The sequence below is a fragment of the Lactuca saligna genome, chromosome 1 (genome assembly GCF_052625555.1).
Source record: "Lactuca saligna cultivar CGN05327 chromosome 1, ASM5262555v1, whole genome shotgun sequence".
Classification (NCBI taxonomy): Eukaryota; Viridiplantae; Streptophyta; class Magnoliopsida; order Asterales; family Asteraceae; genus Lactuca; species Lactuca saligna.
This window is the reverse complement of record NC_136417.1, coordinates 145,723,921-145,741,870: the sequence shown is the minus strand read 5'-3', so window position 1 is coordinate 145,741,870 and position 17,950 is coordinate 145,723,921. Positions and strand designations below refer to the sequence as shown.

Below are 17,950 nucleotides of genomic sequence, written 5' to 3'. Positions count from 1 at the left end.
TACCAATTGCTCGTAGTATTCATGAATAAACATCGAAATCTTGGTGGAAGAACCAAGAAGATGAGAAAAACCAGTCATCGTGTTCATGTTGAAGTTCGTCATTAACGTACGGACAAGAATGGTGAAAGGCTTCAGAAAGAGGAATCTAGTGAGTGAATCTTTCAGAAAACAATCGACGAACACTTGATTTATCAAATGAAAAGTAAAATCGTATCAAAACAATTGATCAAAAAAAAATTTCTAGATCAAAAGTGCAGAATATTTTTGAATCGAAAACAGCAATTCAAAAACTTTTGAAACAAAGTAAAAATTAGAAATCAATTGAATGAATCTTGATCTAATACCAAATGTAGATTGAATAAATCGATTAAAGTGAAAGAAATCAAAGTACAGATCTAATCAAGAACACAAAACGTAAATAAGATTCGATTAGCTCTATTAACACTTCAGTATGAGTATAGTAATATGAGAGAGTAAAGTGCACAAAGCTCTACACGCGTTACTCTTACCCTAGTACTAATCCCTATTTATAGGAACAACTGAAGTGAACAAAAAATACATAAGGGTGTAAACATGAAAGCTTCAAAATCTAAACTACCCTTACAAAATACATACATTTGAATCTAACATACAGACTTCGAATCTTAACAATCTACAAATGACTTTGACACGTCACAACTAAATTCGAACTCAACAAAAACTTTACCTAAAAGTGAATACCATAATAAAAGTGAACCAAACAAGGGCTATAAAATAAGGCTAGCCAAGGCCTAAGCCTAAAAACATACGCTAATGACTCGAAGAAATGGCGAACTCCGAGCTCGTGGGCACGAACTCTCAGGCCAAAACCTGAAAATTTGGTTAAGTATAAATCCTAATTCACAGTTCAAACCAACCTAGTAAAACAACTAAGTTGGTGAACCAACTTACTTTCACCTATCAAAGGAAGGAACTCTTTGAGTCTTAACACCCTACAAAGCATGTAGGAGTCATTGTTCACCAACTTAGTTAAACATTGTTCAAACTTTGTTCCTAAAACATGATCATCAAAATGACAAACCAAGGGGATATAGAAATAGAATAGATCAATTACCAGGTGGACTGGAGGAGGGTCCATCACTCGAAGTCTTACCTTCTAGTGGGTTCCCTTCGTTGTCGGAACCACGGCATAGATGACGAAGGCCCGTCAAATCCAGTTCATCTAAATGGAGATATGAAACAAAGCCCGTCACATCCCAGTCAATTCCTAAGGCTAACATAAACCCTTGGAAAGAAATTCCTCCAATAGGAAAAACATGAACAAATGCTCCTCATAGACCAACATTAACCTTTGAAAAGAAACCAAACCAACGACCAACATAAACAATATGGGACCAAAGCAAACTTTAAGCAAAAGATAACCATACCAGTACGCAACGAATTAAAGCAAATTGTCTACCAGACACACCCCAGGCTTAAAAGAAGACCACGTAGGGTTGCAAACCAAGTTAAACATTGTTTCTAAAACATGATCATCAAAATGACAAACCAAGGGGATATAGAAACAGAAGAGATCAATTACCATGTGGACTGGAGGAGGTTCCAACACTTGAAGTGTTACCTTCTGGCAGGTTCCCTTTAGTGTCGGAACCACAGTATAGATGACGAAGGCCCGTCAAATCCAGTTCATCCAAATGGAGATATGAAGCAAAGTATGTCTTCATAAAGGCATTCACAGAGTCATGCATTGCTTGGGTCTTCTCCACAACTGCACTCGGCTCCTCTGGATTAAACTTTATGTCGACCACCTACTCTCGCACCGCCTGTTTACCACCCTCCATGCCTATAACCACACAATGCCTTCATTCTCCGGACCCCAACATGAACTCATTTCTCTTGATGACTCAATCCATCACACGGATAATACCCTTCTGGAGTATCCAAGCTATGTCCACCTCTAAAATCCTTCTCTCCGACTCCTCAATTTGCAGCTGTTCACCCTGCCGCTCCAGCAATTTCTTCTCCGCCATCAAGGTCTCCACTTGCCGAGATAGACGCTCCACTTCACCATCCAAGCTTATAACTTGGTCATCTACTGGAGCTTTCTCCCCACCCAACAGATCATAACGCTTTTCAAACTTGTGTTTCTCCTCTTCCAGACTTAGCAATTTCTCCTTTAATTCGTCATGCTCAACTTTGACGGCGGTCAATTTGTAATGGCCCAAATATAATGGTAAAATTTTTCTTTTAAAAATTATCAAATCATTCAGAATTAACATCAAGTCATAATATCCAAAACATCATAGTACAATTATATGAAATGCAGAAATCATGATAGGAGGATGTTGTGCCATCATGTCGGGCCCTTCCATTTAGAACTGGATGTACCTGAAACTATAAACATAAACTGTAAACATAAAGCTTAGTGAGTTTTCCCAAGTACCACATACCACTCATGAAGGAAGATAAATGTTATGGGCCAAATCATAGTCATATAATTATTTCTTGCCATGGGCCAAACCATGATCTTTCCGTTCAGTGTCGAGGGCCAAATCTCGGTCTTGGATACAAAGTTCAGGGGCCAAATCCTGGTCTTCCATATAATTATCACAAGGCATCTAACATTCTAAGTAACAAGTAATGGGCCGACATTGGTGCCTTCGACCCATAGATCTAGTCAGGAAACTCACCTCAACTGCTGAAAAACCACATAAATGCTTGGGTTGCTGGACTAGAAAAATCCATATGCTAACTAAATAAATAAATCCCCAATTAATAATTGGGACACAACCCATAGTTGAAAACCTACATTACTTGCCTAAAGTCCAACATAAAAGAGCCAATTTGTCCTTTTCTTTTAATCCCGATAAAATCCTAGGCCTAACCCCAAAGATCATCCAATGTCCAAAATGGGCCAAAAAGAGAAGTGACACATTACCAAGAAAATCTATGGTCCAAGTCCAGTAAGAAAAGCCCAATGATTTAAGGCCTAAAATCACCAAAGTTGGACTCGGATGTATGCCCAACTTACGAATTTGTAAGTGTAGAGTACTCGACCGATGCATGAATGGATCGCGACTGAGGTGCAATACTTGCAACATACTTGGATTTATGCTCAACGTATGCACCCTAAGGCAAAACCCACAATAAGGTCTTAAATGTCTTAAGACTCCATAACCAAATTTCAGGTCTAAGCTTAATAAGACCCCTAAGGCCATGAAGTTGCAAACTTTATGCCTTTGCTTGGCTACAAGAAGCCCAACACTAAAACCTAGCTTACTCAAACCCTTCTACACCATAACTAGTGCATGGAGACAAATCAAGATCCAAGCTTACATTTTTATGACTTGAACTGCCTTAAAACGTTTGGAAGGACACCTTAAAGGCTTTGGAGTACCTCCTACTCACCAAGCTCTTGGTTTTGGGACAAAAAGGATGAAAATCAAGGTGTAACTAAGATCTAAAGAAACATAATCCAAGTTTAGGACTTTATACCTTCAAATGGTGCACAATGAAGAAAAGAGGTTGGATCCAAAACCTTAAGAGTAAAACTTACTCCTTGAAGGTCATTCTTCATAAACATGAAAGCACACAACTCACGTCAAAAGTTCAAAATGCTCAAAATGGGCTAGGGTTTGCAAGGAGGGTCGATATTGGGATGGAGGCTGATAAAGTGAAAGGTCTTGGAGCTATAATGGTGCTAAAATAGTGAATAAACCCTAAATACTAGGGTTTTTCAAAACCATCCAACATAAAATAGTCTTAAAGAATCATTAAACTAAAAGCAGAATTAATTTAATACCATTAAAAGTTTAGACTTGACTACAATTTCACCAAGGATTGTAACACTTACTTTGTATCCATTTATCACTTTTGTGGGGTGAATCTAGTTTTTAACAAGATCATTTGCTCTATGAAATGTTATCAAAACAATAGATTAACAAGAATTTCCTTCAAGATTCTAATACATTTGCCAAAACAAAGATGTATGAACTAGGGTACAATACCTTCAGTAATTATATATTTGTGTAATCTACTACTTCTTTATCTTGAAGCTCAACCAATTCAACAATAACATATTTAATTAGACAAAAGTACCAAACTCAAAAAATATGTAAAGTAACAAACTCATAATAACAACATGTATCGAACTCACAGATTCACAATCGGAATAACACAAACAAATGAAATCACTGATTCACAGACAAATTACAAGAATGAAAATAAAAATCTGAAATCGAAGATAACTTACAAGAAAGAACCCAAGTGATTGATTATATTACCTAAAGGGATCGAGCGGAGGTGTGAGCATCAGAGGGGAGCAACGCCAGAGGTGTGAGCGACTGATAGGAGCGACACCGAAGGTGTGAGCGACTGATAGGAGCGACACCGGAGGTGTGAGCGACTAGTTGGAGCGAAACCGAAGATGTGAGCGACTGAGGTCAGTGACGGTGTGAAGGTGTGAGCGACTGAGGTGAGTAGTAGTTGATGGTGATCGGAGATGATGATGGCGATTATGGAGGAGGCATAAGAGCAACGTGAGATACAAAAAGCAAAGTACAGGTGCGACGCGAAAGAGAACGGCGGTGATTTTGCTCCAGTAGTGGTGTTCTTAAGCAGAGAATAATGTGTCGAACTGGATGAGGACCATTAGTCTGTGTGTTGGAAATAATTAGAGACGAAAAAGATGAATTAGGGTTAGTGGGGTAGGGTTTTAACAGGTAAATAAAAATCATCAATTGTTAATTTTGGATATTAATTAATGCACATGTGTAATATTACTAAGGTATCCTTATTAATTTAATGAATGATTAAATTATTCATAAATTCATATTGGTCCATAAATACACACAATAATCGTAAGAAATATTTGAACATTTCTCTCTCTTTGTGTGTGTATATATATATATGGTTAGATACCATTGTATTATATTATATGGAAAATAGGAAGGGATAAAAATAGGAAGGGATAAACATTAAAATAATTGAGAAACTATATTTTCCAATAGTTGTTAAAGATAATTTTGTGAAAATATGTTTAAAGATAAAAAGGTGTTTCAGCTTTCCTAAATTGAAGACTTTTGGGGATGGACAAAATAAATTAAATACCTAGGAAACAGAAAGATGAGCAAGAGTCCTTAAAGGTATTTTTCTAATGATAATTATTTTTAAGAAATCTTATAAAAAATTATGGAGTTGCAAAATCATGATAATTATCTTTAAGAAATCTTATAAAAAATTATGGAGTTGCAAAATATAGTTATAGATGTATGTGTATGAAAGTAAATGTGTAGTTGTTCGGTATATATCTATGTATATATCTATCAAAACATTATTTATCTTATTCTTGTGTCACTTAATAATCTTAAGTCATCAGATCGAAGTTCTACATATATGACAATGTGTTCTTTCCATATTTTGTCAATCCCACATATAAATGATACTATATGACTTGTATAGTGTTAGGAATATTTGAAACATATCTTGGCCTACCGGAAAGGTCAAACTTTTAGTTAGTTATAAACTTATGATAAATATTTACACCTAAGAACGGGCTAAATAAAGAACTTGACGTTACACACGGATACAAACTATGATACAAAACTTGATTGAGTGATAACATGAAGCTATTAAGTGAAATTATTTACAGAACTAAAAAAGAGCAAAACTGAAGCACATGGTTTTCATCTAGCATACAATATTGTTAGCATGTACTCATCAACCGATGAAACAGAATCAGGTTCACGATAACTTTCATCTGTGAAAAATGCTGGTTGTTTAGGTTGAGGTAGTGCACCCTCGCTAATCAGCATCAAAACCACAGACAACATAGTTGGCCTATCTTCTGCATGATGTTGAACGCATAATAATCCAACATGTATTGAACGTAGTACTTCTGAGACAACACATGAGTTTCGTAAAGATGCACTCATGAGTTCAATGGACTTATCTTCTTTATAGAGTCTCCATGCCTAAATAAAACCAAAAGATTAAGGCTAAAGAAAACAATAGTTAATTTAATTATGGTCCCTTTTAGTCTACCACATTGACTTACATGTCCAAGAAGATTGTCACTGTGAGCCTCATGAGAGAACCCTCTGTTTTTCTTCCCACTCACTATCTCCAACACAATCACACCAAAGCTAAATACATCTGACTTTATAGAGAAACGTCCATGTACTGCATACTCAGGAGAAATATAACCACTGCAATATAGTTCAATTAATAAACACATATTAGTAGCATGCTGCTTTTGCTTGTATTTGTATATTCCCATTGTCTTGGGAAAGAAATGTTAAGGTTAATCTAGTGAGCCATGTTTTACAGATTCTTACAGTGTGCCAACCACCTTCTTCGTCTTAGCCATGGCATCCTGTCCTACAAACTTTCGAGCAAGGCCAAAATCCGATATTTTTGGATTCATTTCACTATCCAACAAGATATTACCTGCCTTGAGGTCTCTATGGATGATTTGGAGGCGCGAATCTTGATGTAGATAAAGAATACCTCGAGCTATACCATGTATAATGTGCAATCGTTGACACCAGTCAAGTATTGAACCTCTGGTTTCATCTGCCCAATATGAATTACTTAGTACATGCATGTTACTACAACAAGTGTGAAAGTAAGGCGCTTAAGGGAGGCAAACCAAATAGAAATGAGTCTAAGCTTTTGTTAGCCATGTACTCATAAATTAGCATCTTTTCATTTCCTTGAATGCAGTATCCTAGAAGCTTCACAAGATTTCGATGTTGAAGTTTCGCAATACAAAGGACTTCGTTTTGGAACTCATCAAGCCCTTGTTGGGAAGCTTCTGAGAGACGCTTTACAGCGATTACTTGCCCATCTTCCAACATACCCTAAAAAATTTATGATCCTAATACTATTACTTTGATGGTATTGAAGTAGTATATATTGCATTTTATTAAAAAAGAAGTAAGTTATACCTTGTAAACTGGACCAAAACCACCTTCTCCAATCTTATTATCAATGTTGAAGTTATTAGTAGCCTTAGCTATCTTATGCAAGCTATAAAAAGGTACTTCATCAAGGTTTCCCATAGAAGCACTGGTATGATCCTTATCAACGGTATGTACCCTGCTCCCTACAAAAAGTTCATTTCCAGATTCCCATGATTACAAAAATCATATTAGTAATGATGTTTGTAAACGTAGCACTTCTATAATCTATAAGAATAATAAAGGACTTGTGTCCATGTTATAATTACCTGGTCCTTTTTTGTGAGACCTCTTCATTTTCTTTCTATAAACATATACTACTACAGATAGAAGCACTACAGCTAAAGAAACCGACACAGCTACCCTGAGTACTCCCTTCTTGTTGTTAAACCTGGATTCGCGTATTGCTAATGGATAGAAATAAATATAATAATTAAAAAGGTAACAATTTCTCTAATGTTACATATAGAATAAAATAAAATACGTACCAGGTAACTCGGAGGTTGCCATTCTTATATATAGTTCTTGATTATCATCATATTCTCTAATGTCCATCAACGCATCAAACCATAACAAACATCCACTTCCACTCTCCCCTCTTTTGATATATAATTCAGCATAAGCTGTACAAGAGCAATTCCTTCTGCAAGCCATCTCACATTCTTCAAGCGACATGCTCACGTTGTACCAAGATCGTCGTGTATCTGGGAATTTCACTCCTGAAATTTTCTGGAATCCATCGATTTGAGTCCCACTCCCACAATCCAAAGGCTTTTTACGTTGACACCCACTCGACCAATCTCCTCTATTCCATTCTTTAGGGCCTCTTGGTTCAAAACCATCGATACAATTACAAGGTGGAAGCTTTACGCTGCAGCTTCCATAAGGACCACAGCTTCCATAACCACTACAATTATCAACTAAAATCGGATTTCCATACATGACCCATTCTTGGGTTCTCTCAATCCAATTGAACTGCACTAGGTTTCCATCATGCATAAGAACCCTTCTCAAAACAATTGAACTCTTAAGTTTATATCGATAATATATTTCCTTCTGGTTAATAGCAAACTCAGCGTAGTAGACCGGGTTCTGGTTTTCCAAAGCAAGACCACGAAACCCTAAACCGTTCCATGGTCCAAGCCTAGAGCGTCTAAATAAACTATCTCCAACAAATAACTGTGGATATCCATTTGTGTCTATCCAGATTTTATAACGTCCTACAGATGGATCATCAGAGCTCTTCCATGATGTTAAGTACCTCTCTCTTCCTGTTATTAAATCCTTCCCGAATTTCATTCCTGGTAGGAATGTGTTCCCAGGATAGTCAAAACTTTGCCAGATGAGATTTTCTTTTTCGCTACTTCCCCACACAACAAGATTCCCGCTGTCCAGAAGCTGTGCTACAGGATTAACATTCGTCGCAGGTATTGTGGAATTAGATGACCAGATGACTGTATTATCATCACTGAGAATCCGGAGGCTTCCTTCTGTAGTGACTTCAAACACACCAGATGCATCGCTGATTGGTGTCTCCCTGTTAGCAACCCAAACAACTGTACAAGGAGATATCTTCTTGTACCATATCCCGAGGTATCGGTTCTTAGACTTTCCTGGGCTAAAAAAACCCAGTTCATATGTCTCACCAGCTGAAACAATGGTGTTGCCATCTTTGATTCGTTGATGTGTAGATACTATATCTAGTGCAGTGGAACATGAGAAGATACATAATACAGTAGTGGAGAGTAACACAAGGATGTGTTTAACCTCCATTAATTCACCTGTTCTTGAAATTGGTGGGTGGTAGAGGTAGATGAAGATGGTTCATGGCTTACTTTCGATAGATAGATTATAATTAATCTCTATCCATACAATTTTTTAGCATAAAAATCACAGCTGTGCATTGGTGCATGTGCTTAACACCAAATTTTCTAGCTCGTGCGATGGACTTTCGAGTTTCGACTACCCACTACATGACTTGAAGCCTTCAGCTTTGACAAAAAAGTGGACTTGAAGACGTCAATTTCAACGGTCATACATTCATATTGACCGCCGTTTATGGTTGTCCTATATGCACGAATAAATGGGAAATTCTACACGTCACCTCCCTAACCCTAGTTCTATATTACTTTCGAATTTTCGTCCATTGCGCAGACCGTTTATTAATCTTTATAAATATATATTTTTTTTAAATAAAACAATGTAAAATTTAATATAATAATTCGATATTAATTTGATATAATATATTAATTATTATGAATTATAATATATATATATATATATATATATATATATATATATATATATTAAAACTACATAATTTCAATCGTTTAAATGAGTTCTACATGCGGGTTACTTCTAAATAAAATTAAATATATTATAAGGTTTAATGTTATTTATAGTTGTTATTGTTAATTAATCTTTAAAATATAGTTGTTTAACGTTTTAATTTCTATCATTTTAATTATTTAATACATCAAACATTGTTTTTTTGTTTTTTAAAGGTAACAATATAATTATTTATATAGAGTTACTTTTAATTATTGTTATTATAAGTTATTTTATGCTATTTATTTGAAAACTTTTAACGATTATAAAAATATCTTTACAAAATATTTTACTTACATTGAGATTACATTTTAGTTTTTGTATTTAACAATACTATAGTGGTGTTGATTATGATGGTATGTGCGGAATTAGAAAGATCTAGAGATTCATCATACAAATTCAAGAACACAAAGAGTAAATAAATCTTTTTAAGCTCTTATTAGATCTAGAAAGATTATACAAATGGGTTTGTATACAATTTCTCTCTCTAGTCTAACACTCCAAATGATTCCTTACATAATAGGAGTCACTCACTTCCTATTTATAGGAAAGACTCAACCCATTTACACATACAAAGAGGAAAGCCTAAAACATTACATCCAAGCATGACTTTGCACCCTAACATTCTCCCCCTCAAAGTTAGGATTGGATGTCCGGCTTTAATCTCCAACGAGCTAGCGCGATCAAGACCAAACTCCCCCTCGAAGTAACACCGGTCTTCAAATCCGCAAATGAATATTCGACAAACCCGAGAAGCTTCGAATACCCATCATTTCTCCCCTTTTTTATAATCAAAAAATGATTATAAAACCCACTAAGGATGAGAAGCGCCCGAGGAATAATCTTCACGATACTCCCCCTTGATGTGTACCAAAAATGAATCACCAAAAATCTTGCATGGAAAAACAATCACGAAAAAGCCACAAAAATTTCCAATTTATGAAAAATTTTGACTTTTTAAGTGAAAGTTGCAAGATTTTTCAAAATCCAGGTAGAAATTGTCACTTTCTGAAACTTGCAGGGACCCGTTGCGTCCAAAACAGCCAAATATGCAAAACTCTCCCCCTTTTTCAAATCTGGGTAGAAAGCGTCAATTTGCACAAACTGCAGGGACCAGAAATGCACAATCTTCAATTTTCAGCAAAATATAGTCCTTTTTCGAATTTGGGTGAAAACTGCCAAAAATTCGAAGTTTCAGGGACCATCTTCGTAAATTCTTCCATTTTTGCTCAAACATACGAAGAGTTGTTCCAAAAATGCAAAGCCTCAAACAATTTTCGAAGTTGGGTGAAAAGTGTAAAAAATTCGAAATTTGCTTTAATTTTCAAAGTGTCAAAAATTCGAAGGTTTAGGGGTTGTTTTCGAAATTGTGTCATTTAACCAAAACATTCGAAGTTTTTTGATGCGATACATACGAAGCCTTTTTCCAATTGACAACTATTCGAAATTTGAAGGACTACATTCGAAAATTTTTCTTCTTCAATTCATACGAAGCTTTTTTTTTTTTTGATCCAAGATACGAAGACTTTGGCAAAACATAAGAAGCATACATACGAAGAGTTGACTGTGAACAGTAATGAACAGTGATATCCTTCGTATGTTAACCCAGTTCTTTGATTCTTTGTAATTTCATTACATTTACAGGGACCCTTCGTTCAAATCAAAACATCCTTGTTGAAGATTAATGTGTTGCGTCTTGGGCCCTTTTGTTTTACAACCGGATTGGGCTTGTCAATCCATGTTTATCTAGATTAGCCTCCTTTTTCTTAGATAAACTGTTAGGGTTTTAATATAAATATATGCATGCATGTATGCATATAAGCAGCTGTCGTCATTCTCATTGATTATTGTAAACCCTAAAATCCTCTACAGTTGATGTTCTTTATCGAGCTCTTCTGAGGATTGTTTATTAATCATTCGACACCTTTTGATCCATTTGCTTGTTCTTATTGTTTATCTGGTTATTTCTCTACCTGCTTCATAGATCTAATCGATCTTTAAGTTTATTTTTAAACTTATCAATTGGTATCAGAGCAGGAGGCTGTGTAATCGATACACTTCTTTTCTGTGAAAAAGCTTCGATTAGGGTTATTCCGCATTCATTGATATTTATTGAGCCGTCATCTCATAATTGACGTATCTCGATATTTATTGTTTTTGCCCTAATTTGATATATTACAAGTCTGATCTTTGAACAGGTTATTCGATCAATTATGGACGAGTCGCAATCCAATCCCATCAATATTTCAAACAGCATTGGATCAACAACGAAGATTCCCATCCTGTACACCCATGATTATGAAGTCTGGGCGAATCACTTTGAAGATTATGTCATAGGATCTGAGGATAATGGATACCTCATCTGGGAAGCAATCATCTCTGGACCTTTTTCTCATTCAGCAACTTCAAGGATTATTAAAACTCAAAAGGAGTATAACGATCTTCTGAAAGATGTTAAAAATGTAGCGCAAGACGAAAAAGTTAAATTTCAGTGCAATATCAAAGCATTAAGATTGATCAGATTTGCTCTTCAATCCGATACTTTTAGGCTGGTAAGTTCATGCACGACTGCAAAAGAGATATGGGACAGGCTACGTGAACTGTACTCTACAGACGAAGATCTTGAACACTCCATTCAAACCTTACTCTTGTCTGAGTTTGGTGAGTTCAAGCAAGGAGCAGAAGAAACAGTGACTCAAACGTTCGATCGCTTCAATCATCTTCTTAGCAAGATGATCAAACATGACATTGAAAGAAATCTTATTGAACAGAAGGTTACGTTTTTGAACAGACTCAGATCTGAGTGGAGAGCAATTGTGTCCACAGTTAAAGCGCACGAGCAATTCAAATCCTATTCTTTGGCAAAACTGGTGGGCATCCTAAAATCTCAAGAAAAGATCGTATTACAAGAGAAAACTGTGGTTTCAAGTCTAGGTTCGTTGGCCCTCCTGTCGAAAAGCAAAGCGGTGATAGAGGATGAAGATCTCAACTTGGATGATTATGATCTCACGTCTGAGGACTATGCTATGATGGTGTCAAACCCCAAGAGATTCATCAAGAAGAGATTCCCCACTAACAGGAACTGAAACTGGCAAGGGAGTTATAGCTCTGAAAAGGTCAAAGATGAACCGAAAGCTGAAGAGTCAAAGAAGGAAACGAAGGCTGAAGGAGATTCTGGAGTAAGCTGCTATTATTGTGGAGGAAAGAACCACTATGCAAAAGATTGCGTCCTCAAAAAGATGGTAGAAAAGGATGAGGAAAATGATGAAGAAGCCGCGTTACTGAAAAAGCTTGATGAATTAAGGAAGAAGAAATATGCTGCTAACCCTCCTATGAATGCTTTAATTGTGCAGGGTTCGGTAGCTGATGATGAGTTCGGTGGCGTGGAGGTCTGGTCAACCGACTCCGAAGATGATGAAGTGAGGAAGCCTTCACATGGAAAGGCTTATGTAGCGAAAGAAGAGAGCAGTGGAGGAAGATGCTTGATGGTGTCTGATGTATCTCAGATGAGGGGATACAACACTGATGGTGGGAATGATGACACAAAGGAACACCAGAATCTGTGCTTTACTGCCAAACCACTCAACGTGCAGTTCAACGAACTTGATGAACTGATCAAGAAGGTACAATCAGTTTTTGTCTCATTTAAAGTCTCACAATGCTCATATGAAAAGGAATTAAAAAGTGTTAATTCAAGAATCTCTCATCTAGATAGTAGTTTAACTCAAACTCGGGTCACCAATTCTAACCTAACTGACCAATTAAGCAGGGTGTCTTCGAAGAGTGAGGAACGGCGGATGTGGATCGAACTGAAGGAGTCGGAGTTAATCAAAATAAAAGATGAAAACATTTATTTGCAAAGAGACAATTTAAAGCTTTTGAAACAGCGAAATGTTTTTTGTTTGATTGCCAAACGTCTTTATACAAATATTACTCAGCTTCATTTGAATTGTGAAATAGGACAAAAGATTCATCGCATGATTTTACCCTTTCTTGAGTTTAAGGAAGATGAAATTGATGCTGAAGCATATAATTGTGAGAGTATTATTTCATCTGAGGATGTTAATCCAACATATATGTATGGACTGGACAAAATAGAATCTTTCATAAAATCCAAGGACCACAAGAACATGCTCAAAAACCTTTTGGATGAAAATGATAAACTGAAGCTAAGAACCGAAACCATACAAAAATTTGACTCATTGAATGTCAACTTAAGCCCAGAAAATAAAATTGATGTTGAAAATGCATCTGAGCTTAATGAGGACGATAATATGAGTGAAATTTCTGTAGAGGAAACAGTTGATTGTTCAGAATTTGTCAAGAATGAACCCGAGAACCACAAAAATCTCATTTCAGAAAATTCTGTGGAGTTCGCTCGGTTGTCCCAACAAAAGTCCCCGATTCTTGTAGAGAAGGCAGTCGTATACAAAAAAGTTAGAACCACTCCAAATCAGGTGTACAAAGTCACAGGTGTAACCGAACATCAGACTGTTGAACTCACAGCAATTGTGAACGAAGACAATGCTGATGGTTGTGACGAGTTCTTCTGGTCAGCTCCCATTGACAATGCTGATGAAACGGTAGGTCTGTCTGAAAGGACTTCATGGAAAAGCAAAGGCAAATACGTACCAGAACCTTTGAATAAACCTGATAGCTTCAATGTGGCAAGTACCAGTGGAACGAAAGATGTCCCTCAAGAGAAAGAAATTCCTGCAAAAGAAGTCACATCCCCAAGTGAAACTACATCAGTTCAGAGTGGATCAGCCAACGAAAACCAAAAACATAAAGCTAACATCCATCATCAACCAAAGCAGATGAGAAATCAAAAACGAGAAAGGAATCAGAGATACAGGAAGAATCTCTCAGAAAGAAAACAATTTTGGCAATTGCAAAATGCCTATTTCTCACATCAAGACAGGAATTTAAAACCAGAGAAAAATCTTGTTGGATCGACAGAGAGCAATAACAACCGAAAGCAGAGGCTCGGTTCTGAGCAAAACGACAACCAAAAGCAGAGGTTCGGTTCAGAGCACAATGACAATCGAAAGCAGAGGCTCGGTTCTGAGCAAAACGACAAACGAAAGCAGCGGTTCAGTTCAGAGCACAATGACAACCGAAAGCAGAGGCTCGGTTCTGAGCAAAACGATAACCGAAAGCATAGGTTCGGTTCAGAAAATGATTTCAACCGAAAGCACAGGTTTGGTTCGGAAATCAAAAGAGATCAAAACTCTAGGGTTGGTCCTACTGTTAATCAAAAGCAAAAGAGTCACCTAGAATCTTCAACCAAGAAGTCATACCGATCTGAGCTATCTCATTCTAACTCTTCTAACTCTTCAAAATCTTCTGTCTCTTCTTGTCCTAAATTCCACTCTTTTCCTTCTCAAAAATCTCAGTCATCAGCTGAACAAAAAGGAAAACAGAAGGTTTCAGATGTTGAACCAGAATCAATACCAAAAGCATCAAATCCAAATAAATCAAAGTTTTCACCATCAAAAGGAAAGATGAAACAACACTAATAAAAAGAACATATTTAGTTGACATCTCTCTTACTATTCCCGTTCCTGTAAAAAGCTCACGTGGACCCAAGAAGCTCTGGGTTCCTAAATCTGCATAATTTTTGCAGGTTATCAGTGACGAGCAGTTTGACGATGAATGGTACATTGATAGTGGCTGCTCGCGTCACATGACAGGAAGGAAGGAAGAGCTACGGGAATTCAGATCTCTTTCAAATGATGGAAATGTCAAATTTGGGAACAACTCCTTCGGCACCATAAAAGGCTATGGAATGATTACAAATGGTGATTTCACAATAAGGAAGGTTGCATATGTGGAAGGATTGCAACATAACCTCATAAGTGTATCTCAGCTTGTTGGAGGTACCGGTCTTCAAGTCTCATTCGACGATGAGGGTTCTGAGATAATTGAGAATAAGACGAAAAGAGTCATTCTCAAGTCGGAGCATAAAGGCGAAATGTTTCCTTTAAATCTCAAACCCATCAAAGGTAACCCAGCCATCTGCTTGTTATCCAAAGCACAATCTGATGAAAGCTGACTATGGCACCGAAGACTCTCTCATCTCAACTTCAAAGATATCAACAAACTTGTTACTGGAGGTCACGTTAGAGGTCTTCCTTTGCTCAAGTATGATAGAGATCATCTGTGTGCTGCATGTGATATGGGGAAGCAGAGTTGTCAAAGTCATCCATCTATAATAAACACTAAAGTTGTTGAACCACTAGAATTACTTCATATTGATTTATGTGGTCCATCTTCTATCGAAAGCATTGGTGGTAGCAAGTATATTCTTGTTATTGTTGATGACGTTTCACATTTTACATGGGTGTTCTTTCTGAAGCTTAAATCTGAAGCGACTCACAAGCTAAAAGTGTTCATCAAGCAGATTGAAGTACAACTGAAGAAGGTCGTTCGCAACATCAGAAGCGACAATGGGTTGGAGTTCAAAAATAAAGAATTTGAAGAGTTCCTGGAAGAAATGGGAATCAGTCACAACTTCTCAGCTCCCTACACACCTCAACAGAACGGGATTGTCGAAAGACGAAACTGATCCTTATGTGAAGCTGCCCGAACCATGCTAAGTTTTGCTTCCTTACCTTTATATTTTTGGGCTGATGCTATTTCTGCTGCTTGTTTTACACAGAATAGGTCGTATCTTAACAAGCGCTTCACTCTCACTCCTTATGAGATCATCAACAACAGGAAGCCAAATGTGAAGTTTTTTCATGTGTTTGGTTCAAGGTGTTTCATTTTCAATTCTAAAGAACACCGCAACAAGTTTGATGTCAAAGCTGATGAAGGGATATTTCTGGGCTATTCTCTTACTTCCAAAGCATACAGGGTGTTAAACAAGCGTTCAAGGAAAATAGAAGAAACTTACTACGTGACTTTTGATGATAGCTATGTTAAAAAGCTAAAGGCCAACGAAGACACAGCTGGAGAAATCTTTCCTCAAACTGGCCAAGTCACAGCCTCGATCGCTAATCTATTCGAGAATTTCATGGAGCTTTTTGATGAACCAGAGAAGGCCACTCTTTCTGAAGCCAATGCAACAGACAATAGAGTAGATCACTTGAAGCAACTTGTTGACGATGCTGCAAGAGGAATGAATGAAGAAGAATCAGGTTCAAAAGACTCTCCCCAACATAATGCGTCAGTCGAGGGGGAGTGTCCACCTTCAGTCGGGGGGGGGGGAGTATCCACCATTAGTCGAGGGGGAGGATCCACCATCATCCCAGCCAAGTTCACATGTTGAGGGAGAGCTAAGGTCTCAACCTTCAACCGAAAGCACATTGCCAACCGAAAGTGCATTACCTACCGAAAGTGCCTCACCAACCGAAGGTGCATCAACACCCGAAAGCTCAGCACCCCAAGAAACCACTGTAGCTCAAGATTCTCAAGACATTCCTGTAAGATCATTTGTTGAGGAGGAGCATGCTGATATGTCATACGACTTCGACAATCTGTCCAAACCAGAAGAAATGATAAATGCTGAATTAGATCCATCTTTTGATCCAAACTTCCCTCCTCTCACCAAATGGACCAGAAATCATCCCGTCTCTCAAGTTGTTGGTAATGTCTCAGAAACAGTTCTGACTCGATCACAACTCAAGGCAAAACAAGCTTCCTTGTTCTCAAAAGTTGAATTCTGCATGTTTAACTCATTCGTATCAAAAGTTGAACCAAAGACAGTTAACACTGCTCTTGATCACTCCGATTGGGTTCAAGCTATGCAAGACGAACTGAATGAATTTGAAAGGAACAAAGTTTGGCGTCTTATTCCAACTCCTCCAGATGCCTCGGTTGTTGGTCTCAAATGGGTCTTTAGGAACAAACTTGACAAGGAAGGGAACGTTATAAGAAACAAAGCACATCTGGTCGTAAAAGGATACTGTCAGGAGGAAGGCATTGACTATGAAGAGACTTTCACTCCTGTAGCTAGGCTGGAATCAGTGAGAATATTTCTTGCCTATGCTGCTCACAAAAACTTTGAGGTCTTTCAAATGGACGTCAAGTGTGCATTTCTCAATGGCGAACTCGAAGAAACTGTATATGTGGAGCAACCTCCTGGATTCGTGAATGAAAAGTATCCCGATCATTGTTACATTTTAGATAAAGCTGTGTATGGTCTGAAACAAGCACCGAGAGCCTGGTATGAAACGCTGACTAAATTTTTAAAGGTGTCCAAATTCAAACAAGGTTCGGTTGACCCAACCTTCTTTCGCAAAAAGGAAGGTAACCACCTGATGATCGTTCAAATTTATGTCGATGATATCATCTTTGGCTCAACGAATCCTAGCCTAACAGCTGAATTCAGAAAGCTGATGGAGACTAAATTTGAAATGAGCTCGATGGGTCCCATTAACTTTTTCCTTGGTTTAAATATTAGACAGGGACATGAAGGCATCTTTATCAACCAGGAAGCTTACACGAAGACCCTCTTAGCAAAATTTGGCATGATGGGAGATTCAAAGGTCAAAGTTCCAATGGCGTTCGGCACTAAAATCACTCCATCCCTGGATAAACCGGTTGTTGATCTTACGCTTTATCGTCAAATGATAGGCTCTCTGATGTATCTTACTGCTAGCAGGCCGGACATCATGTTTTATGTTTGTTACTGTGCTAGGTTTCAGGCAAATCCTAGGGAGCCTCACGTGCTTGCAGTA

At 37.4% G+C, this 17,950-nt stretch overlaps 1 protein-coding gene across 1 annotated transcript; it reads right to left on the bottom strand.

The window, feature by feature from the left end:
• Positions 1–5,529: 5,529 nt before the first annotated feature.
• LOC145001027 (G-type lectin S-receptor-like serine/threonine-protein kinase At4g27290) lies at positions 5,530–8,797 on the bottom strand. Its single transcript, XM_078960350.1, has 7 exons — positions 7,427–8,797; positions 7,208–7,345; positions 6,927–7,084; positions 6,629–6,839; positions 6,315–6,552; positions 6,035–6,185; positions 5,530–5,951 (listed from the first exon to the last, which is right to left on the bottom strand). Exons 1-7 carry the CDS (start codon positions 8,709–8,711, stop codon positions 5,664–5,666), a joined length of 2,469 nt encoding a protein of 822 aa, XP_078816476.1. The 5' UTR covers positions 8,712–8,797; the 3' UTR covers positions 5,530–5,663.
• Positions 8,798–17,950: the final 9,153 nt, after the last annotated feature.